Source organism: Populus trichocarpa, chromosome 16, assembly GCF_000002775.5.
Source record: "Populus trichocarpa isolate Nisqually-1 chromosome 16, P.trichocarpa_v4.1, whole genome shotgun sequence".
In the NCBI taxonomy this organism is placed as follows: Eukaryota; Viridiplantae; Streptophyta; class Magnoliopsida; order Malpighiales; family Salicaceae; genus Populus; species Populus trichocarpa.
In genome coordinates, this window is record NC_037300.2 from 4882369 (window position 1) to 4905886 (window position 23518).

A 23518-nucleotide genomic window follows, 5' to 3' on the forward strand; every position below is an offset into this window, starting at 1 on the left:
AACAGTCCCCCACCACATCCCTAAAGGTCTTATAAAAAATTGTTTACAACCCAACAGCACCTGCATTCTTATAAGAATTCGTAGCCTTTAGAGCGTTATTGACCTCATCTTTGGAAACTGGCCTTAGAAGAGATTGCATCATCTGAAGATAATTTCGCAGAATTTAGATCATTACAGCCATGAAGAGTGATACCTTCGTTACTGCAAAACAAGTCTTGAAAATAATAAGAAACTTGAGATTTAAGGCTGAACAGTGGTTTCCTAGAAATTATTCCCTTTTTATTTTGGGTAAAACTCACTTTCCATATGTTATAAAAATTTTAAAAAAAATTATTATATTATTTGTTGATTATATCATGTATTTTTAATCGTATTGATATGTTGATATAAAAAATAAATATAAAACAAATATTATTTTAATATATTTTTAAATAAAAAATATTTTACAAAATAATTATTACTACAATATCAAATAAACTCTTAAAAAAAAACTGGTGGTCTGCTAACACTAGTAGGTCATTGTAGTGGAATTCAAATGCATCTAAAAAAGAGAATAAAGGTGTATCTATATAGTACTAGAGAGTGTTTAAAAATATGATAATAGTTATTTTTTAAAATATTTTGTGCTCAGAAATACATCAAAATAATATTTTTTTTATTTTTAACATCAGCACATTAAAATTATCTAAAAACACTAAAACAATATTAATTTAAAACATTAAAAAATAAATTAAATTTTTTCAAAAATATTTTAAAAATACAAAAACAAACAATACTATCATAAACAGCAGTGAGGATAAAAAGAAAACCAAGATTACCAAATCTAAAACACAAAGCATTTGGCAAACCACAAGTTCCGCGGCAAATATAAAATTAAAAAGGGAAAATACATGATCACATGGCGGCACATGTCCTGCACGTAAGAAAAGTATCTCTTAATTTTGTTTTATTACTCTAAAAAGAATATACATTATGTATTAGGACATTACATCTATGTGCCCTATCATGTAATTGCAACCATGGCTGTGCCTGTACATGTCCCATATGACAAAATCGCTGCATTTACTACTACATGGGCGACCAACTCGCTCTGTAACTCAGATTTTGCTCTGTCTTTGATGTACTGTTAGTTTGACTTCTCTCTTATGATTAGTGGCAAAAAGAAAAGTACGTCTACAAGATATTGCAGTTAACCATCCTCAACCCAATAAGAAATTGTCTGCCAGCTACAACTTACAATGAATCATTGTTGCTTTTGCATGATGTTAGCGGAAGTGGGATACATTAGCAAATGGTTCAGCAATTGCCTTTGGTGCAGGTTTAGCCGCTTTTGGATTCCCAAACACATTCCAAAATCTCAATGTTTCATCACCTGCTGCAGATGCCACTGTGTATCCATCTGGGCTCTGAAAAAAAAATAACAGCAATGAAGAAGGTTATAAATTAATATGATCATAGTTTCATACTCTAACAGGCAACATAAATTTTTATAGAAATCTATGATTTAAAATCAGTTCATTATCAATACCTGAGTCATAAAGAGGACTGGAGAAGTGTGACCACTGAGCTCTGCCATCTTTACCATGGATGGATATTTCCATAGAATGAGTTGGTTCTCTGTAAATCCATGAGAGCTAAGCAATTCCCGCTCATGCTTGTTCCACTGAAGAGCGCAAACCTGTGAGCCGGTGTCCACTGAGTTCAAGCATGTGCCAGTCTGGGTGTTCCAAAATTTAATGTGCCTATCATTCCCACCTCCACCCGAGGCTAGCAGATTGCTCTGAAAGGGACACCAAGCAAGGGCTTTCACAGCTGCTGTGTGGTCCTCGAGCTTGTGAAGCCAATGCCTTGGTGAATTTGAAGAGGCCATAAATCTATCCCATATGAAAAGAAGGTTATCATTCCCTCCACTTGCTAATTGCTGGCCTGAAGCTGACCATTTCAATCCACAAACTTCCTGTCGGTGTCCCTCATATGATTCAACAATGTGTTCTCTTATTCTCACATCATTATTGATGACTTTAGCATCCTTTCCTCCAGTTGTAAGTAAGTGATGATTCCAGGCCAGTGACGTCACTCGCAATCGATGACCTCCTCGGAGTGTTCTTAGCTGCATTAATGACACGTTAATAAGAAATTATCAGTCAGATTATATCACAACTAAAAAAGAAATAAATGACTTCCAAAATAAATGGAAGAGTTACAAACCATTTGATTAGTTGCAGAGTCCCATAGCTGGACATTAGAATTGTCCAAGCCTACAGCAAGGTGACGTCCATCAGGTGCCCAGCTAATGCTAGTGACAGGACCATCTTCCTCATCAACAGTGACTACTTCTGAGATAGAACTATTTGAAGCGTTCCAAAGATACACGGTTGTCCCAAGAGCTATTGCAAGCACATTATTGTTGCCCCAATCTAACAAATTCAAGTAGAAATCATCCACTATGTCAGGGGCATCCAATGTCATTTCTGGTCTCTGCAAAATCAATTCCAAACATTCAATCAATTTAGACACAAAATTAGTCAAAGACAGGATATCACAAATAACAGAAACAATCAGCAACTACATCTGTAAACTATAAAAAAATCCCTATCAACTTATGCTATTGAAAGCCAAGCCCGTGATTCTAAAGCATAAAAAAGATGAGAACATGCATGAACCTGAGGAATGTGCCGCTGGGGCTTGACAGGTTTAGAAGAATGAACTGATGATGATGAAAACAACGGGATAGGGTCCACCAGGGTGGGTGGTTTGTTCTTGAAGGCTAAAATTCGCCTTCCGTTCATATTGAACGCCTCTGCCAAAAGCTTCTGGTATAGCGATTGTGAAGGTGGGCTTTCCTTGGCTTTCCTCCCTTCAGTGAGCATGTAATGCGCAAAATCCATGTCCATAGCTGACCTATTTGGTATAAATCGATCCAACTGTCCAGAACAAGAAAATCTGAATTAGAACCCAAAAAGAATATAATCATTCGAAACTGTAAGATTTAGTAATCTTCGACTTAATAAGAATAACAAAATAAATCAATTAAACCCAGAATCCCTTCTTTCTACGAAGCAATTCATCAAACAGATAGGCACAAAGAACCCACATACAGAATCACACACAAAAAAGAAAAAGAAAACCCTAACCCTAACCCTAACCCTAATTCTCAAATCACTTAATCAATTAATTGAGAGACACAAAACAACTCAACTGCAATAATCAGTGAAATTAAACAAAAGAAAAGGAACCGCATAATTAAATCCTTCATATATAGTTTTGTAGACTCACGTTTTCATACGATTTTTTCCGTTGAGGGTTTTCTCGAAGTGCGCTTCGAGGATGAAACATTCTAGTTGTGGTCGAAGAAGAAGAAGAATCCATGGTTCACAGAGAGAACAAGAAACACAAACAGAGCGAAAGAGTAAAACAAACGGAGTGACAGAGAGAGCAGATTAAGAGATGACGATGATGGTAACGAAAAGAAAGAAAGAAAAAGGGAATTAGCAGTGAGAGAAACAAAAAACAAAAGCAATTAAAATCTAATTGTAGCAAAGGAGAAATTAGAATGAGGGGAGGGGTGGAGGACAAGCAATTCATAGCGCGTAAATATCTATTTCTGGTAAGCCGGTGGCGCTAAACGGTCACTAAAATTTTGAATGCTTATTCTGTTTTATCGATTAAAATGACAAAACTGTCCTCTATCCTTTTCTTTCTTCATGGTCGTCTCGCTTCTTATTATTATTATTATTATTATTAGTACTGCTAGTAATGTTACTAACAGAAACTAAATTATGTGTAGAAATTATTGTATTTTTTTATTATTTATCCTTTTACAAATCATCATAGATTATAACATTAATTTTTTTGAAATTTTATTTTAGTTTTTTTTTCATCATTAAACCTTTTAAACCAAAATTAAAACATAATTTTTTTGAAAAAAAAGTTTGATTGAAAGTCACATAACCAAAGTAAAAATGATAAGTATAATAGGTGATGACTCCAAACTTCATACAAAAACTTTATTTTGATCCATCAATTTTTTCAGTTTATAGGTTATCGATTTTTTTAACTGTCAAAAATTTAATTTTGATATTAAAGTTCGTTTCCCTCATTTCTCAATTTTTTTGTGAGAGGAGAGAGAGGATTCAGATTCCATTATAGACAAGAAAAAATGATTGTTGACGATGATTTTGACCATCAAAAAAATTGAAATTGGTGTCAATGGGTTTCATTTCATAAAGGTAGTTTCACCTAGGTGTTTTTTTCCTTCTCCTTGCCCAAGGAGACAGATCTTACCGCATGAATGTTTTTGGGTTCGAGTTAAATTTTGTTTTTTAAGTTGTTTTTTAAGTTTTTTTGGAGCCATATATAGGTTTATCAAGGTGTTTTCTAGGTGTTTTGGTTGAAAAATAAGTTTTAAAGCCAAAACAAATCGAAGCCTTGTTTTTTCAGCAATCTCTTGTCACTAGATTCTTCAAAATATAGACGACAGGTTGTTTGTTGTCGTTTTTTTTTTTAACAAATGGGGCGGACAATCATCTGCCCTTATGGGAAATTAAAAGAAAAAATAAAAACATGACCCAGCATGCCTAGGTTGTTTTCTTAAGTCCCAGGCACGTTGGGCCACCAGGCCCACACACTTGACTCCTTTTAGTTTTTTTTTCTATTTTTATTTGGGTTAAAAAAATTTATTAAAACCAATTGAATTCATGAGTCGGGTCACATGATTGATGAATTAATCAACAACATCTAGGTTATTATTTGTTTTTTTGTTTAATGCCTTTTCTTCCCCTCAATTTAAAAAATATATATATAATTTCATTATTTGTTATCGATGATTTATTTTTTATTTTGCTCAAACCTAAAAAAATACAATATCATCATTTGTTATCAATTATTAACTTTTACTATCTCGGCATCACGTGCTTATCATGGTTTTTTTTACTTCTAAAAAAGTTGTTTCATATAAAAAATTATCATGCATTTTATTATTATATAATCAAATGAAAAATAATATCTGGAATAAGAAATTTATTGAATCCAAAGAAGTGTATGACTTCAATTGTGAGTTTGCTTGGTTGAATTAAGTTCAATTAGGTTCTTTTTAATTAAATTTTATTTTTTATTGATTTTATATTTTAATATTGAGTTAATTCAGAATTGAGCTTTCTGATTTTTTTTCAAGATTATCCTCGTACATTTTGCTAGTCAACTCATGTTTATTTTTTCTATCTCAATATTAGATAAATATGTTGTTCAATTCATGATTGAAATCTATTTTTTTTTAGAAGATATATCACCAATACCTGGATATTGTTTTTTGCACTTTAATTTTATTTTATTTTTGCTTTGATCCGCAAGATAGCATGGACCAATGAATTAGTAACTTATATATTAAATAACCTAGGACATTTATTGTAGCAAGTTCTTTTTGTTCTCAATTTTTTTTTAGTGTCTTTCTATGCCTAAATTGGGTTATAATTTGATAAAATTTATTAAGTTTCAAGCAAATTAAAATATAGGGGACTAAATTGTAAAACACACTAAAATTTCATTATCCATCTATTTTTTTATTTGAAAATTTATTTTTATCCTTCTACTTTCTCTTTTCAACCTTCATAATCCTTATAATTTTTAAAATCTAATTTTGATGCAAAGATCCATTTTTCTTATTTTTCAATCCCTGAGTTTGAGATATAAGAGAGAAAATTATCAATTTTCATTAATTCCAAACCCTAAAAATATCAACTTTAATGTCAAAAAGTTTCATTCTACAAGAGAAGTTTGATTGTGATTGTTTTGAACCTCAATATTGCTTGAAGAATCAATATTGCTTGAAGAATAGATTGAAGCCAAGAAAGAAAATTTTTATTGGGTTGATTTTGTGTTCTTAGACCATTTTCTCAATTTTTAACTTGATAAATTAGTTTTTTTAATGTTACAAGGGTGTTATTTAGGGGTTTATTGGCAAAAAGAAATTTTAAAAATAGGGTTTTGACCCAAAAACCAACTCATGACTTTTCAGCCACCATTGGCGGCTAAAATGTGAATAAAAGCAAATAACGTGTCATCTGTCTTTTTTTTATCCTTCAATTGTTTTTGCTGACAATCACATCTTTTAATTATTTTTAAGAAAAAATTTCTCTATTGTTGTTATCATATATTTAGCTAAAAATAAAATTTAAAAATAAAATTATTAAACTCAATAAAGTTCATAACCTAGGTTACGGGTTTTAAAGATTAAACCATTAAAAACGGGTCAATTCAATATGTTCTCATCTCCCTTTTTATCATTAATTTTTTTATTTCAATCTTTTCTTTTAATTCTTTTTTTTTAAATCTCTATTTTTTTATCATATATTTAAGTAAAATAAATAAATTAAAAAAAAAACAAAATTATTTAACCTAATGAAGTTTATGACTCATGTCACAATTTTAGCAGGTTAAGCCACAAAATAAAGCTTGATCCAATATATTATTATCTCAATATTTTTTTTAAAGCTACTTTGAATTTGTCTTCATTACATGTTTTGTGTTGGTTTTGATTTGCTTTTTAAAGGGTTATCACGGTCTCTAGATCTGGGTCGTAAGTTTAACAAGTTAATTATGTTTGACCCGAATTGATTTAATTGTCAACGTATCAAAAAAAAAAAAAAGGAGTTTGTAATCCACATTCTTGGATTATTATTTTTTTGGTTATCTAGGTTTTTTTGTGTTAAAAAAAATTGTTTGACTTGTAACGTGTCATAGGGCATTAACCGAGTAATGACATAATACCCTTTAAATTTATGAAAATGACAAAACTGACCTTTATCCTTTTCTTTCTAGTTTATACTCCTAGCTAAACACAAATTTCAGGGATTCTTTCTTTCCTTAAGCATAGTCATCCAAAAAATAACACTCGCACTTTGTTCCTGTAAATTCATGTGAACTTTTTAACAATTACCTATAGCCTTCTTGAAATAATAAATAAATAGGCTCCTCCAACTCGATATTAAATTAAATGAATTGAAAAAAATAAAATGTTAGGAAATAATTGTAAACTTTAATATTTTAAGGTATAAAATTACATTATAAAGTATATAGTCGGGTATTAAAGATACAAAATAGAAAAACACCGTTAAAATTTTATGATTAATCTTAACACATTTAAAATTCCATTGATCTAGGAGGTAGATTCGTTATTTGGCATCGTACACACCACAATAACCTATAAAAGGTCATCAACTATATAGTCATTATAGACAAGCCATGAAAATATTTTAAGACATTATTAAGAACCTCTAATAAATTAGTCATTATATTGTCACAACTACGATCACCATCATATAGGAGTGTTTATATTTCTTTAGTTTCAAATTCTAGCCATTCTTTTATATGTTCATCCCTTTAAATCATTCCAATATAACATGTTTCAAACTTCTTCCAGGTCCTTGATATATCTTTTCTAATATTCTCTTCAACGCCACATCTTTGAACCTTATATTAAAGTTATTGAAAAAGTATCACGAACAATGATGATGATACCCAATTAGCTCAAGCCATGTATGTGCCATTGAATTTTTAATTGTTACATATTTATCTGATATTATACATAATTTGATATGCCCACCTATGACATATTAGCGAAGTAAATCTAAAAGTCATGTTTAGTTAATCTTTGTCTCTTATTTGACCAAAGCATAACATCACAAAAAAATACCTATTTTTCTCGTTATAAGCAACTTCAATCAATAATTTTGTCTTGTATTTCTTATAAAAGTGAGTCATCAATACTTATCAATGGACAACAATATTTAAACCCTTTAATTGAAACTCCAAATGCCTAAAATACTCTTATAAATAATGTTTTATTGTCATTAATCATTTTATGATCCCACTTGACAACTATACTTGGATTTGATTCTATAATAGCTAATAAAACTCTAAGCAACATTTGAAAGGACTCCTTATATGAACCAAATAATTGTTTTAATACTTTTTGTTTAGTTGTTCATGCCTTATGGTATAAGACATCACACAAAAAATCCTTATATATGGCAGCTTGAATGGTAGAGATGTAAATACTTATTTCATCTTTGACAGTGGTCATCATCACATTATTGATAAGTCTTAGTCAATTTGATGATGACCTCGCATAACAATTGAGTTGATACATGTATGAGGTTCTTTGAATCAGAATTCTTGTGATGCCCCCATGTAAATACAATTGGCATGTCGGTTCATATGTATACTATAATTGCATATAAGTTATGGTTGAACGTTGCATCTTATATTGTAATGAATTCTTTATATGTCACCGCTTAACTACAGAAATTAATTCATACTTGGTTTGAAAAGTTTGTCTAACCTCCAACTGATTAGTTAAGCTTGAATTCTTACAACTTAAAGCCTAATCATTACATATCGTTTGAGCAAACCCACTAACATCCTCAAATTCAACAATGCCCAACTAACTCATCATCCCCAACTATGTCGTCACATTATTGTCATCTTCGTCATCACTTAGTTCAGAGTTATCATAACAATATAAAACAATTGGCATACCCAATCGCACTTTCATATCTATAATTTCTTATGTCAATGTTAGATTCACTGCATCACCATTGATCCTATCGATACTAGACAAACTAACTGCATGTGATGCTTATATAGTCCTTTGAGTGTAACTTGGGTTCAAATTGAACTCCATAGTAGAAGGGTTTTCTTGTTAAGTATATTATTCAAGTAGAGCTTTAAAATTTGCAACTCATTTTCTATGGCCAACTCAACCATTGAATTTAAATTTTCATCATTAGAACTTGGCACACCAACATAATGATTTAGACACACCCTCGTATTACATCCTCAAAATAATGTCAACTTCAATTTCAAAACAAATCCCACTCAAAGCCTTCATATATTAACTTTTTTAGTTCATTACAAGTGATACCAATAGAAATATCGACATTAGTACCGCTATAATAACATAATAATTTCTAAACCCTAACATAATCAACAAGATCATAATTCATAAAAATTTATTCCTAAATAACATTATTTATCAACTCAATTGGTATAATTTTAAGCTAATTAAAATAATTTATAGTTAATTTAACTAAAATCATCAAATTCCTAAACTAACAAAAAAAAAAACCAAAATCCATATCATAATCAACAAAAACCTAACTCATCAATTTCTCCCCAATAATGTAATTTATCAACCAATTGATGTATTTTATAATTAATTAACATAATTTATAGTAAATTTAATTAAAACCAACAAAAGCCTAAACTAACACAAAAAAAACTCTAACCTAACCCCTAACATAATCACAAATTAGCACAAAAAAATTAAATTAATAAAGGAGGAAGGTAGATTATACCTGAAATTATTGAAGCAAAGAAGATGTGAGTAGTGGTGGTGGCAGTGGTACTTGTTATCAGGAGTAAAGGAAGAGGGGGATGGGATGCAATGGGAAGAGAGGTGTTCTGTCACGCGCATGCAACCCACACTATATGCTATTTTGCCAGATCATTTTACAAAAACAAAATCTCTTGCCATAAAAACTAAAAAAAAGCAAATAGTTCAAAACAAACTGACGGTACTCCTTGAAAACACATAACCAAGGAATAGTAGATAACAATCAATGCAATTGTTGAGGTAATAATTCCAACTAGATTCAAAAGCCTGTTTGTCATGCATTCAATTTTCTTGCTACAGACTAGTAATGGTTGTTAATGGATCATCCAAAGACTGAACCGGTGAGAGCTGTTTAATGGTACACACTAGTTAGCTGATCCAGCAGCTTACCAACTCAATCAGTGGGCACATCCGTTATATTTTTTACATGTACTTTTTCTATTTTTTAGCAAAATAAATTCATAAAATACAAAAATATGAAAAGTCAACAGTCCAATGGATTCTCATTTCCATTCCCTCTGTTATTTTCAATGGTCAAAACAATGTCGCATGTTTAGTACATGACTAATTCCTTTTTTCTATTTCTATTTTGTGAAAAAAAATAATAATAACAAATACATTGATGGAATAATATACATGCCGAGGTTGCAAAAATAACTACAAGAGGGACCATCCTCTGTAACACCTAAAAACAACAAAGCTAGGCACACAAACCAGAATCAATCTGATGGGAGAACAGTAAGGTAGTAGGGATATCCCAGGCTTGTCCCTGAAGACTGTATTCTCTCTCCTACACTTTCATGATCGTTAACTGGTATAAGATTCCAATTCAAAACATAGTTTGACAAATCATATGTACCAGGGGAGAACACGCATATTTGAAGAGGAATTTCAGTTGTGGATAGCGGCTTGATTTGGACTCCGGTTGAGCTTGACCCAGACCAGATGAATGGAGAGACACTTTCTGGTAATAGTGACTTTCGAACATGGTTTCTGAGTGCATCAGATTCGATTTTACTGTCCTTCGCTAGAGACACATCATGCCACCCAACTTGGTTTCCAGAAGCTTCATCACTCAGCTGATCACTAATGCTGGTGGAATCAAGGGTCTTTAAGATTATAGATGCAAGAGCATTCGATGAGTTGTAGATAGTCATCCTAAAATTTATTTCGCAAAATGAAGAAGAAAAGTCGTGATGTCTGGTTCGAGGTCCATCAACTACCCATGATATTGGACTTGTGCTCGCAGTGCTGTAAATGGAAATAATAATTAACAACTAGATGATTGAAGAACGTACAGAAAAAACAGAACAGCCACTGCAAACCAGAAGCGCTTTTGTATATTCTTGCCTGCAATGACATGCATGATGAGAAAAGACATGATGTGCGTCTGCAACTCCAGGCTGAGAATTGCTTTTTAGTGGCCGAGAGATCAAAATAAAGTCCACTGCATTTTCAGCTTCCTGATACATACAAAAACAGAAGGCTCAAAATGACCAATAAAGAAACAAAGGCAGTGCAAGGAAATGAGATGACTGATCACAACCGAACATAAAATATTAACTGCCACTATTGTTGCTTACCTGCAACTTTGATTAAACAGAGCACCCAAAACAAAATAACAAAATCCTAGGCTTGACACTTACTACAGCTTGTAAAGGATGTCCAAAGTTGTCACTCAGAATTTTGACCAAAAAAAAACAAGGTGGCTGTGCAGCTGTGTTGGTGGTCTAGGTGGTGATAGTGATGAAAATGCTGACAGTACCAAAAACAGCCACCGCATTTGATTGTCATTCGGATATTACCAACCTGATTAGAAATTCCATGCTGCAACCTTTCATAATCGTGGAAACCAGCCAAAGGTGATTTGGATGTATCAAAAGGAGCTCCTTTGCTACCATCAGGAACCAAACTTACATTGCTTCCAATGTGAGGGAAAAGAGATGAGGTACTTTCTTCAGTACTTAATGATTTCCTACAACTCTGAAGACGAAGAATAATTTAATTGATCAGCTTAAAATGCGTAGCATAATTAGGTGAAATTTAAAGGGCCATGAAAATGAATTTACAGGGCATTGGCAAAACACAATAGGAAATATTATCCATGTACAAGTTAGCAGTAAGCACATCAAGCTTCGCACTAAACAACAGAACAAGGAAATAGAAGAAGATAGGAAGAAAGAAACGTTTAATCTGAGAGAAAGGAAGAGGTAAAAGGTCAAAAGGCAAGGGAAGGGCAATTTCAAAAATGCTTAACCTGAAAATGCAGATTCTTGTACCAACCTTGAGCACAAAGAAACATGAAAATGCTTGGCCAGCAATTAGAGATTGTGAAGGGAAGATTGTATCGATGGGTTGAAGCAGAGAAATTTCCCAGTGGCTTCCAATGGTTGATAGCTGATTAACCTGGATGCTCTCTGAGTTAGTTTTGTTGACAACATCCATGTGCACAAGGAACTCTTGCAATCTTGACGGATAGGGACTGATTTTAAATGACACATCCAATGATGGTAGTACCTATTGGAAAAGATTTTTAATGAATCACATTAGATAAGTAAAAAGTGTTTGATCAACAAAGAGAAATCACATGCATCACCAACTTAATGATAGTTGGTTCTTAACAATTGAAAGACGAACAAGAACAGTATCAGTATTATAATATCTATATAGCACAAGTATAAATTATTCTGAATTCATCCATGACAATATTTATCTTGATATCAGAAAACCCATTCAATATTTCGCACTGATAGCTCTAGAAGCTTGGTATGATCTCAAGCTATTATCGGGATTATAAATAGTATGAAGTATGAAGAAAAGCAACAAATCCCCATCATATTCAAGCACATACCTGCAAATTATAATGCATGCGTAGAATTCGGTATCTCATGGCACTTGATTGATCTCCCATCTCATAGTATATTACTACTTGCAAGGAGATGTTTCCAGGAACAGCAGCCCGAAACCAAAGAGGCCACAATAGTGGATTTTCCCCTTGCACTGAGAGATCCTGAAATACAAAGGCAACAGCAAGTATATAACTAAAAATGGCAAGATACCAATTTTATGTTAAATGCCACAAACCAATGCATAAGGTGAACTTCTGACCTCTGGAAATAGAAAAACACCATGAGATGCTATTTTTGGATTAGCAGGTGGGCTAACATTTGTTTTCTTCTCTAAGCATGCAGGAAATTCTAAATCCAAATCTTCTTGTTTCCCAATATTTAGGAATCTAGGATGGCTGGTCTTCATTTTCAAATTCTGCCAAAAAAGATTATAAACAAAGTTAAAACAGAAAAGACACTAGAAGCACCCGTTCATTAATGCATCTTACTAATAGACAGTATTTATGCTAGCATTTGCAGGAAAAATTAACAAAGCCTGACATATAGGCAAGTTGGGTTCTTCCTTTCACTCAAAGTTACCATGGTAACTTGTGGCAGTCTAAGAGATTAAGAAACTCTTTTAAAAAAATAATAATAAATTGTGGCAGTCTAGTAGATTAAGAAACTTTCAAACATAAATATTCTTTAAAAAAAAGGCCATTATCCAATTCGGGCACCATCAACTGAGGTCTTGGAATGAAAAATTTGGAAACCATCCTAACCTTTAACATTTTTGGATGAAGTGGGTATTCATAAGAATCAAATTTGTGCCTCTACAGCTGTAGATCCAAAACATTTACCAAGTATAATATTAAGACATTGAAATCATCAAATCAATCTTTAAAAGGTCAACATGATTCAATTTTCCAAATCACAAGGTTGCAATACAATAGCCAGTGGGGTCACAAATACAAGAAGCATGCTACCCAATGGCACACAAAGTACATTATTCATTAGGACACTAGAATGATGGGAAAAAAGCATACCTTTACAGAAACTTCTGATCGGTTCCTCAACTCTAAAACAAGATTCTGTAAATGTCCTGCATATGCCTTCTCAGGTAGAGCATGAATGAAGCCCTCAAGCTTGGGTAGACTCTGGACAAGAATGAATATTTTTAAAAATTGATATTCCAACTTAATCTAAATAAATAAAAAATCCAAAGGAGCAGTGTGGGGGGGCAGGATGTCGGTACCTGGATCACTATAAACTTCAAGTAATTGCCGGGTGATTGCTTAGCTTTCCTTCTTCCCTTTGCAATTTTCTTTTTCACATAATTAGACCCAAAACTATAAAAACCAACCACAGAACCTGACAATTTCCATCTGACACCAACAATTTTTAGAATGCCTTCTACTTTGGGAGTAACTGTTAGTTGCACCTGAAAGGGAAAATAGGATTGTCAAAACATGACTTCCAAAAATGACGGTGACTATTGAGCAAAATATATTAGGAGAGCATTGTATCAAAGAGAAGTATCTATGATCATCGACAAGAGGACAGTAACTATGACTATTGAGATAGAGAAACCAACTGGACTCTTACAGAGATAGAAGAACCAACTAGACTCTTATAGAGATAGAAAAACATCCACATGGAGAAATGTCAATATACTAAGTTTTGGTTACACTATCTTCAGTGCTATATTCTGGTTTGAAGTATTTTCCATATGGACTGCCTATGACAAATAATCCATTTTGGTTTGCACTATTAAAGTTTTGGTTTATCAAACTACAGAAAATGCGGGTGGACAAAGAAACAAATTCAAAGATTCAGGCCTTCCTCCAATGGCAGAACCTGAGATAAATTTTGGGGTGTGGGTGCCATTTATTATGTACTTGTGCTTACATAAAATTTTCATTGATTTGTACATTAATAGAGCATAGAAATGCATAAAAATATTATAATCTAACTTGGGACCATATCATATCCAATTTGTCATTCAAAGAAATTAAAACCAAGAAAGAGGACTAGCTCCATCCAAAATTGAAATTCAGTACAATATATTATAATTAGAATTGCAAAATCATTCATTCTTGAAAAAATCAAGAAGAAAGGAAAGAAATAAGAATTGCAACATTATTATATTTCTATTAGGGAAATAATTGCAAAAAAAGAAAGATTAGTAAATCAACTACAGCTTCGAATAGAAGTGAGAATGTTTAATTTGAATTCATTTGTTTGAAGAAAAGATACGAATCTATAAGAAAACTGAAAGTAGCGACTAGTTCTTGCATGCCTCAACGTCATTACTAGTTCTTATACCTTCTTACACAAATGGTCATTTTTGTCAAATATATTTTCCAAAACAAAATTATTATTTGGAAATCATCATTACGACACATTTGTTAACTTGATTTCTTCACGAATTTTTAAAGTGAGCAGCACACACTAATATTTGATTAACTGGCGACAATACCACTTACAAAATCCATGCAGTGAAATATCGCACAGAGGTATCGTACATATAGTGATGCACTTAATTCTCTCTTTCACACGCACCAGAAAACAGGGATAACACACCATGACTCTAAAAAGTTCAGAAAATTTCAAATGTGTTAAGTCACTGCAAATTCATTCCACAGTTCAAAGAAAGCACTCACCAAATTGGCTTCACCCCCTCCCAGTGAGATGTTGACCTCGGACAAGGAAAATGAGGAAGTGTCTGATATTATCTCTCTGCAGTAAGCGAGCAAAATTAAGTTAGCAGTTGTAAGAATGACACTGAATCCAGGAGCACCATAGGAGGAAACTGGCTTGAAAACAAACAAAATTTAGGTAAAGATTGTGAAAAGGTTTGCACAAATACCTCAAGTTTTCATGTTCTTCATTATTCCAGATTCCAGCAGTTGAGCAACTTGCATCTGCGTCAACATTAAAATTGTGATCACCTGTTTTCTTTTTCCTATGAATTTACCCTCATCCAAATTGACAAAAGAAGAAAGAGAAGGAAAGAAAATTTAGAGATAAACTGCTTGTAACTCACCAGAATTCGTTTCATCTGATGTTGCAGAAAGCTCGCATATCAAAGAAACACTAGAGATTGAAATAGGGATTTCCAGGGGGTTCTTAAATTCAATAGCGATCTTTATTGCTTCTGCAGTCACAAAATAAAAGAATGTTATACCACTAAAGGCAATACAACGGATGAGGCCCCTTAGTCCCTTCTTTTTTTTTGTGCACCTGGTACTGATTAACAATCTTACATAATAAATAAGCAATCAAAACCCTTTTTTTCCAATATTTCCTGTTCTCGGTAACAAACAAAACTAGACATGGACTCTCAAATTATTTTTCATGTATTGCTGACAGAACAAAACTCTTAAATAACTTGTATGCATTATGAATCTGAGTCTTCATCAAAATTCAAGTTCAAAACTAACATGCAGTCTCAAAATATTCTTCATGCACTGCAAGTATTATTCCCGACAAAACAAAACTCTCAATAACAAAATTCAAATCCAAACACCACATGAAGTGTCAGTGACAGAATTTCACAAGCTGTGTGCTCTTAATGACCCGTATTAAAAGAAAACCTCCAAATAATATTATGCATAGAAACTAAGAAACATTCAGTTTTGCTGCTGTACATAGCAAAAATAACCCTGAGTTGAACATAGGCAAAAATTAAGCAAGATCAAAAATTTTCATTCCTAACATATAGAATAGTGTATTTTATAAATTAAAGAAGATTTACACAATTTTCCATAGAACAATATCACCTTCATACCTCCAGCCACACAGATGTTTGATTCTTTATATTTCGGTAAAAGCTTTGATTGTAGTTCCAGCCAATTAGTCCTGACAGTAGGCAATGACGGGATCATGTCTTCCTCCAATGAACGCCAGACACTTTCTTTAACACTAGTCTGGTATGTTTAAAAGGAAAGGTAGCATCAGCTATAGTTGATCATCTAAACCACTTTCAGAATTCAGACAGTCTTCCAATTGAAGAGACAATAAAACTACAACTATGACAATCATAATCATAAATATATTGATAGCAGCAATACAAGATTTTGATATCTTCAAGAGATACTTTATATGAGCATTCATTAGGATATTTGGTGATGCTTACACCACCAACACACTTGATTTAGGTTAGGAAAACCTAAAAAGGATAGATAACAACAATACAAGATATTTGATATGTTAAAAGATGCTTTGCACGTTCTAGTGAAATTTTAATTAGTACTTGTGGCCATGCTTACAGCACCAACAAACTTGACTTCAAGTTATTTCTTAACCAACTTCATAAATCCAAAAGGTTTAGTGATAAAACCATGAGGTCATGTGCACATCAGGCTTAAGATACATAATGCACAGAATCAAAGATTCATGGAATCCCCTCCTGATAAATAGCATCATTTTTCAATGTCTTCCAGAGAGTCGGAGAGAGAGAGAGAGAGAGAGAGAGGATCTGTGTTCGGTGTATAAATATAGCAAATGCTAGGGCTGATGCATGTATGCACCCTAACAAATTTAATGATATCAATAAAACAAAGCGGAGAGCAGGAGAGGCATCTTAAAAAGCTATTAGGGAAAAGTGACATTTATAGATTACAGAGTAGTAGAACAACATACTGATCCAGGCAATGCATAGGTTCGATGGTCTTCAAAATCAACCTTAAGCGATGAGATGTTGATAACAGGCAACTGAAGTCTTAATACCTCAAATGTTTTCCCTGCTTTCTACATCATCCAAGATGAATTGTCAAACTCAGGGAAATGGGAAATGGGAAAAATAAATACCACCTATATCAAATTAGGGTTAGAGTCTACCATTTAGAAATAGCAGTCACCTGAACAATTTGAAGAAATTCTCTGAGGAATAACTCCTGTGTTGCCTTGGACTGATGGCTACAGGCCAGGACTTCCAACATATGTGTGAAAGCAACATCATACATCCCAAGAAAACCATAACACCTATGTTAAATAAGCCCTGTTAAAAAATTGTGCTTTGCAAATTTTGCAGGCCCAGCTTGTTAAACTTCAGTTGGATCAATTTGAAATAACTTACTGGCCGATATGGAAATGAACATGATCTTTGATGTAGCTCCATGGGGTTCCCTTATATACTGAGACAGCGTTTCTATATGTACGAATTGCATGTTTAATCTACAAGAGGAAGCGGCAAATATCTTCAGAAGCCGCATCATGCAATTTGCTATAATCAGATTTGTGCGTAAATAAAATAAGTACCTGGTCACATTTTTTATACCGATCACCAGAAAGAACAAGATGAAACCCATACTTGTGCAACATAGGTGGTTGGGACAACAAGTAGCAATAAGATGCTTGCTCAAGCATGACAGCTGAATGTAACAGTTCCTGCAAAAAGAAAATTCTCAGTAAAAAATAAATCCACCCTCATTCATTTTTTATTTCATAAACAGTGGGCAGTACCTCACTGCAAATGCGAAAGTAAACAGTGGCAGCCTCTTTAAATTGATCTTTCATCTTCAACATTTCTATCCACCAAAGACCACAGCGTGTAGCATTTTGTCGACCAGAAGACCCAAGTTTCTGTAGTAAACCAAATTCGATATACTTAGACAAAGTTGAAAGAGTACATAACTAGGTGGCATTTGTTGTTTGATTCACTTGACCGGAATAAGTTGCCAGATTAATAGCATCATGTGTAAATAACCAGCTCCATTGTGTTAGGCCAGTGGTCATATAAAGCTAAGTTAGCAAACTAACCACCCTTTCTCTGCCAAGTTACAAGGCCTAAAAACGAGTTGCATGTGCGTCATTTTAAATAGAGCAAAATGCAACCAAGAGGATTTATCCACAATGATGAAATAGCGTTCTTCCTTATATTGCAAGATCAAGGATGAAGCAAGAAAAAACACACATACTAAATAAGTGTTAAAAGCATTTTCCATGCAATTATCTGCTTCTTTTCTTGATTGATCCAACATAAAGTACGTAAGCCCCATCATTTCCTGCATGGAACCAATGAAACAAATGAAGAATGTCGCTAGAGGAGATGATTCACATGTTGAGATAATATAGTTTGAAGAAATATCAAGAAGCAAATAAAGGAACTTCTGGTAGGCAGGCAAAACACAAAGAATTTTCCAGGCAATGACAGACTAACCAAGCATTTCCCAAAACATATATGATACACATGCCATATAAAAGTTACAAGAGCTAGAGATGCTTCAAAAGCATGGATTTGCACTCAAACGTTCTGGTAAAGAAAAGTTTGTTTGGTACATTCACCAATTATCACACAGAATAGGACCCCAAAACAACAAAAAGCTAGAGTAAGGAACAAAAAGGCATAAATATAAATAAACCACTCCATGTTTTTCCAACAATAATCACACTACTATCCCAGATCCACCATATGAAATCACATAGTATTATTACAGCCTAGAAAATGGTCATCAAGAGTAGCAAACAGCAAATAATTATAGAAACAAAATTTGAAGATACCTGCACACCAGCATAGCGCTTCCAAGCTTTATCAATCTTATAATCTGTGGAAATAAGGCGATAGTTTGATAATGCCAGTTCATAATCTCCTAACATGAATGCATAGTCACCCAAAACTCTGATCTGAGACTCGACGGAGCTATAGGTATACCTTCAACAGTGAATGTAGAAACCTATATTAGGGAAAATTTGCGTAAAATATGGAGAAAGCTTTGGCATGAAAAAAAAAGAAGGTATTTTTTAAACATACATAGGTCCATTGGAGGAATCTGGTGTGTCTTCTTTCCCTTTTCTCCACCATAAGTTTTTAATTTGGTTTTTAAAGCCTTTCCTTGTAGCAGAAATCTAGCCATGATAAATTATGATTTGAGAAAGAAAGGGAAAGGAATCATAGAGACAATAAAAAAAATTGTATTAATAGCTTAGATTTCAGAGTAGTGCAAGTGAAAGCAAGCAAGCCCCCTCGTGAGAAGACTCGAAGCACAAAGGAATGCTGGAGATTCCCTACCTGCTGATTGAGCACACGAACTTTCTGCTCCATGTAAGGAATGATATGTTTAGATGATAATTCTTGTATTAAATCCTTTATCTGTTGCCAATTTGTAGGGTATATTTGTTAAAAGCTCTACAATAATTCACCCCAAAATAAAAGATAAGGAAACAAAAGAAAATATATAGTTTACACCATATGCTAACAGTGATAAAAGCAATTTACCTCATTAAAATCATCAATGTTAAGATAACAACCAAGATCCTGACTAGGTGAAGAATCAAATTTCTGCCAATGTCACAAAAGTAGATAAGGCCACCACCTTAATCTTGCTCATTGTGTCCAATAACTCAAGACAGAGAAACAAATCACGTGGTAAAATATTTCAAAGCATGAAAAGAATATATGATACAAGAAAGTAACTTACATAAGGAACCCAAGGATTATCTTGATGTTCTATCTGCTCATCTTGAGAAGAATTAATGCAAAGTAAATGACAGCCATTAAAGCCAAACGTATTTTTCATCTCTGTTAGTATTTTAGTTGCCCTGAAATCAAACAAATAAAATTTTAAAACCCATCAAAAAACATTCAGAGTTGTAAAGACTTGCCTAAAAGAGAGAAGAAAAAAATCTTAGCAGAGTGAAATGTAGTTAAAATGTTATTTAAAGGAATAAAATGCAGGATACAATACCAAATTAACAAATTGATATTACAAGTAACAAATATAAAGTTTGGCCCCTAGAGATATGCTTTTTAGCAGAAAATGGATTGAAACGGAAGATTCTGTTAAATGCACCGAGTCAAAAACAGGACAAGGCATTGACTCAGAATAATAACCACAAAGATTTAATTATACAACCAAACACTTGCCCCTATCTATTGTTCTTGTATCGTATACTTAGATAATACCTTCCAACATAAAAAGAAAGGAAAGAAAACCATACTTCTCTGAGGGACCATCTTTATTATCATGCACCAATACATAATGTTTCAAAATCTTTGGGTCCATTGCACCGTCATTGAGAAGGGAAGGCAACTTGTTAGTGTTGAAAAGGTCCACAAATTTGTTGATAGGCTGTTCATCCTTTGAAGAAACAACTGAAACACCTACATATCAAATTAGAAATAAATTCAGGAATAAAACCCAAAATGGTTTTATGATTACAGTAACCAAAACCTTGAAGAACTATCATCCCATTAGCCAAATAACCCATGTATCATGAGTGTGCATGTGTAGCCCAAAGAAAAAGGGGGAAATAAATAACAACCCCTCTTCCTATCAATTTTCAAAGCTTACATGCCACAGGGTGGTCAAAAGCCTCGTGCTCGGAAAAAGAGACAGTACGTACAAGCTCTTTATTGAAAATCTCAAACCAAGATGGTGAAATTTCAGATTTGGAGCCTGCACAAATCACAATTCAAATGCACCAAAATGATTCGATAAGTTAAAATCTTAAATAAATTTCATTAGTTAAAAGCATCTAAACTAAAAAAATTAAGTAGATGCAAAGGAGCAGAAAAATAGAATATAAATTCGCATCAAAGTCGATAAAAACATTCACCTCTGCAGAAAACAATTCAAATGAATAAGAAAAAAACAAGTTAAATGAAATCGTACACAATTGATAAAATAGCTACGTGTTGACAAATTTACATTCTCATACAGTGAACTTACTTGCAAGTACATTGCTAATATCTAGAGGATCAGTGGACAAATCCGATCTATCCTTCTCTCCTGCCTCAGTAATAACCTGCTTTAATCGCTCCTTCGCTACCTAGTTCAACAAGAACATAATCAAAATGCCAAAATTGCAGTTTAGTTTCATCGAGAATAAAATTGGACCTAATCTAAATTGTAAATCCAAAATTTAATTTTTTTAAACTACCAAACAAAACGACTACCACGATATCCGGCTGCTTAATATCAGACTCATAAAATAATCTCAATTTGAACTTCTGTAGCCTGTATGGCTGATCACTCGAAGTCCGTACAGGCACTGCATTTAACAAAACCAAAGGAAAAATCTCAACTTTTACTCTCAATTAGCTTCAAAAATTGGAGCATGAAATAGATAGCGGAGAGAGCGAGAGCTAACCGTCGATGTTATTGAAGTCGCAAAAGGGACTAAGCATTTCGATGAAGGAGAGGCTGTTTTTGAGGCAAGATTCTTCTACCAGGGGTGTACGGAGGACCATGACCACCGGAGTGATCTCCTCCAATAGCATTTTACCAAGTGAAGTCTTCGCCGGATCCATGCCGTCAAAATTACCGGGTGGCTCCCTCGCTGAGTTGACTCGGATTTGGTTTCGATCAGATCTCTTAATTCTTCTCTGCGTCTGGTGCTTGTGGAGAAGGAGGGAGCTGGTTAGCGTAAAGAGAATGACGGTGGCCCGTTTTGTTTATTAATGGACTGGACTTTTGGCTTGATGATCCACGGACTGTGCATCGACTTATTTGGATCCCCGTTTCACTCTCTTTCTCTTCTTTACTTAGGGTAGGGTGCCATGGTATTTTCATTCTCTTTTTAGTAAATAAAACGTATTACAGTTACAAACTTACAATTACAAATTACATTATATTACAATTAAAATTACAAATTACATTACAATTGCAGAAAAACAAACCTAAATAAATTCTTTTTTGGATCAAAAAATTTATTTTTCAGTTTTTTTTTTATTTAAGAGATAAAGTCATCAGATTCTAGTTGTATAAAAAAAAATATTGGCTAACACCGATTCTGACCACTAAGATGATCAATCTTAGTGTAAATAGGTTTCATTCAATGAATATAGCTCTATTGGGTTGTTATATCACCTTGAAATTGCATGGGATAATAAATCTTATCTCAAAAAGTTTTTAGTTTTTGGGTTGATTCTTCATTATTTTTTTTTATCATTTTTTGGGTTTTGAAGATAAAAAGGGGTTTATTTAGATTTATAGTGTGTTTTTTAGGTTTTTTTTTGTCAAAATAGTTTAAAATGAATTTTTAAGTATGAAACACCCATTGATTTATAAGCGACATGTCACATGATTTATATAAAGAAAAAATGGGGCGGACGACATGTTATCTTCCTCTTATAAAAAATATTATCAAAGCCCAGGCACATGGACCTAAGATGGTAGACCCGCGCACCTTGGCTATTCTTATTAAGGTCGAGGCGCACTGAATCACCCAAGCCTGTGCGCCTAGGATTTTTTTTCTAGGTACTTTGTTTTTTTATTATTATTAGCTTAATTTCATCCTTCAATTTTTTTATTTTTTTTTATATTACCTACTTGTCTATAAAATAAAATTAAGAACTATCAAATATTTGTACTTGTTGGATTATAAATTTTATTTAATTATTTTTATAAATTTTAAGATGCTATAATTATAATTTTTTTTTTTGTAACTATTGCAAGACAGAGTAATACATTAAAATATTTTCATTGAAAATTACAATTATTTTTAATCAAATTGAATTATAGTGATTTCATTATTTTTTCGATCATGGTAATTATTTTTAGAATTATATGAGATTGTTAGCATGTGCTATGTTGCGGATCATATCAGTTTTTTTTAGGAAAAAAAAATAAAGAGGTAGACATTGCTAACATATTCTATAGTAGGGAAAAAAAATTAAATAATGTGGGGATTAACCTAATGTGACCTGATCAACTTGATTAGTTTAAAGACAACTTGAATAATTAAAATAAATAAATAAAAATAAATGTTTTCAAAATCAAACACCAACAAAATGATAAAAAGTTTATGCGAGACCGTGAAAACTAATTTAAAATAAACCAAAATATTGAATGCTAAAAATGAAAAAAAAATCAATTGAAATTGAAAAAAAAAAACTAAATGCCATCAATGTTTCATTGTGTCATATGAGAAAGAACAATGTAGATTCACACATTTTTCTTTATTTTTTTGTTTCAAAATTGTTTTCCACTTTAATGCCTCGATTTGTTTTTCTTTTATTTTTTTCATTTAACATTGCTTTTCTATGGGATTGGTTATAGTGATTTTTTTTTTGTTTGGGAATATTTTGTTGCTCGGTTTAGCAAATTAAAATTCAATTTTATTGAATTATAAGAATTAGAGTTTCAATGATCAAATTTAAAACTTGAACAAATATTAAGTCCTTTTTGTTTGCCAACACCAGAGGCTGATTTGTATGGTCAAGGTAAGTTTTTTTTCCGGTCCCTCAACTTTTTTTTAATTAGATCCTCTCAAATTGAATTTATTTGGGAATTGACTCAATAGTTTATTTTATTTACCTTGATACGGGGATCTTGTATTATCAAAGGAAAAAATT

General features: G+C 32.8%; 2 protein-coding genes across 6 annotated transcripts; both read right to left on the bottom strand.

Annotated features, from left to right (window-relative positions):
• Positions 1–838: 838 nt before the first annotated feature.
• Positions 839–9466, bottom strand: LOC7469940 (cell division cycle 20.1, cofactor of APC complex). Of its 2 annotated transcripts, none has more exons than XM_052447823.1 (5): positions 9354–9466; positions 2664–2924; positions 2209–2478; positions 1529–2110; positions 839–1406 (listed from the first exon to the last, which is right to left on the bottom strand). In XM_052447823.1, the coding sequence occupies exons 2-5, from the start codon at positions 2892–2894 to the stop codon at positions 1266–1268; spliced, it is 1224 nt and encodes a 407-aa protein (XP_052303783.1). In that variant the 5' UTR covers positions 2895–2924; positions 9354–9466; the 3' UTR covers positions 839–1265. The 2 variants fall into 2 exon arrangements, with proteins under 2 accessions (XP_052303783.1, XP_002323378.2); XM_002323342.4 differs by lacking the exon at positions 9354–9466 and adding an exon at positions 3277–3628.
• A 402-nt stretch (positions 9467–9868) lies between these two features.
• Positions 9869–21635, bottom strand: LOC7469943 (uncharacterized). 4 transcript variants are annotated; one of them, XM_002323345.4, is made up of 28 exons: positions 21313–21635; positions 21122–21213; positions 20892–20991; positions 20514–20618; positions 20161–20323; positions 19641–19761; positions 19439–19501; positions 19232–19312; positions 18974–19068; positions 18724–18874; positions 18141–18227; positions 17686–17805; positions 17482–17610; positions 17300–17397; positions 17082–17205; positions 16864–16971; positions 16010–16148; positions 15266–15376; positions 15089–15143; positions 14883–14958; positions 13475–13660; positions 13266–13376; positions 12500–12655; positions 12243–12401; positions 11675–11908; positions 11201–11374; positions 10742–10854; positions 9869–10642 (listed from the first exon to the last, which is right to left on the bottom strand). In XM_002323345.4, the coding sequence occupies exons 1-28, from the start codon at positions 21470–21472 to the stop codon at positions 10111–10113; spliced, it is 3843 nt and encodes a 1280-aa protein (XP_002323381.2). In that variant the 5' UTR covers positions 21473–21635; the 3' UTR covers positions 9869–10110. The 4 variants fall into 4 exon arrangements, with proteins under 4 accessions (XP_002323381.2, XP_024443483.1, XP_024443485.1 ...); XM_024587715.2 differs by having other exon boundaries at positions 21119–21213; XM_024587717.2 differs by lacking the exon at positions 20514–20618.
• Positions 21636–23518: the final 1883 nt, after the last annotated feature.

What these genes read in the sequence shown, in the direction of transcription:
- LOC7469940 (XM_002323342.4), bottom strand. Translation starts at nt 3,369, where the DNA reads ATGGATTCTTCTTCTTCTTCGACCACAACTAGAATGTTTCATCCTCGA. An exon ending in GGAAAAAATCGTATGAAAAC is followed by an intron (nt 2,925 to 3,276) that starts GTGAGTCTACAA and finishes TGTTCTGGACAG; the next exon opens with TTGGATCGATTTATACCAAA. An exon ending in ACTCTGCAACTAATCAAATG is followed by an intron (nt 2,111 to 2,208) that starts GTTTGTAACTCT and finishes TCATTAATGCAG; the next exon opens with CTAAGAACACTCCGAGGAGG.
- LOC7469943 (XM_024587715.2), bottom strand. Translation starts at nt 21,472, where the DNA reads ATGGATCCGGCGAAGACTTCACTTGGTAAAATGCTATTGGAGGAGATC. An exon ending in TATTAGCAATGTACTTGCAA is followed by an intron (nt 20,619 to 20,891) that starts GTAAGTTCACTG and finishes TGATTTGTGCAG; the next exon opens with GCTCCAAATCTGAAATTTCA. An exon ending in CCTATGCATTGCCTGGATCA is followed by an intron (nt 16,149 to 16,863) that starts GTATGTTGTTCT and finishes TAAACATACCAG; the next exon opens with ACTAGTGTTAAAGAAAGTGT.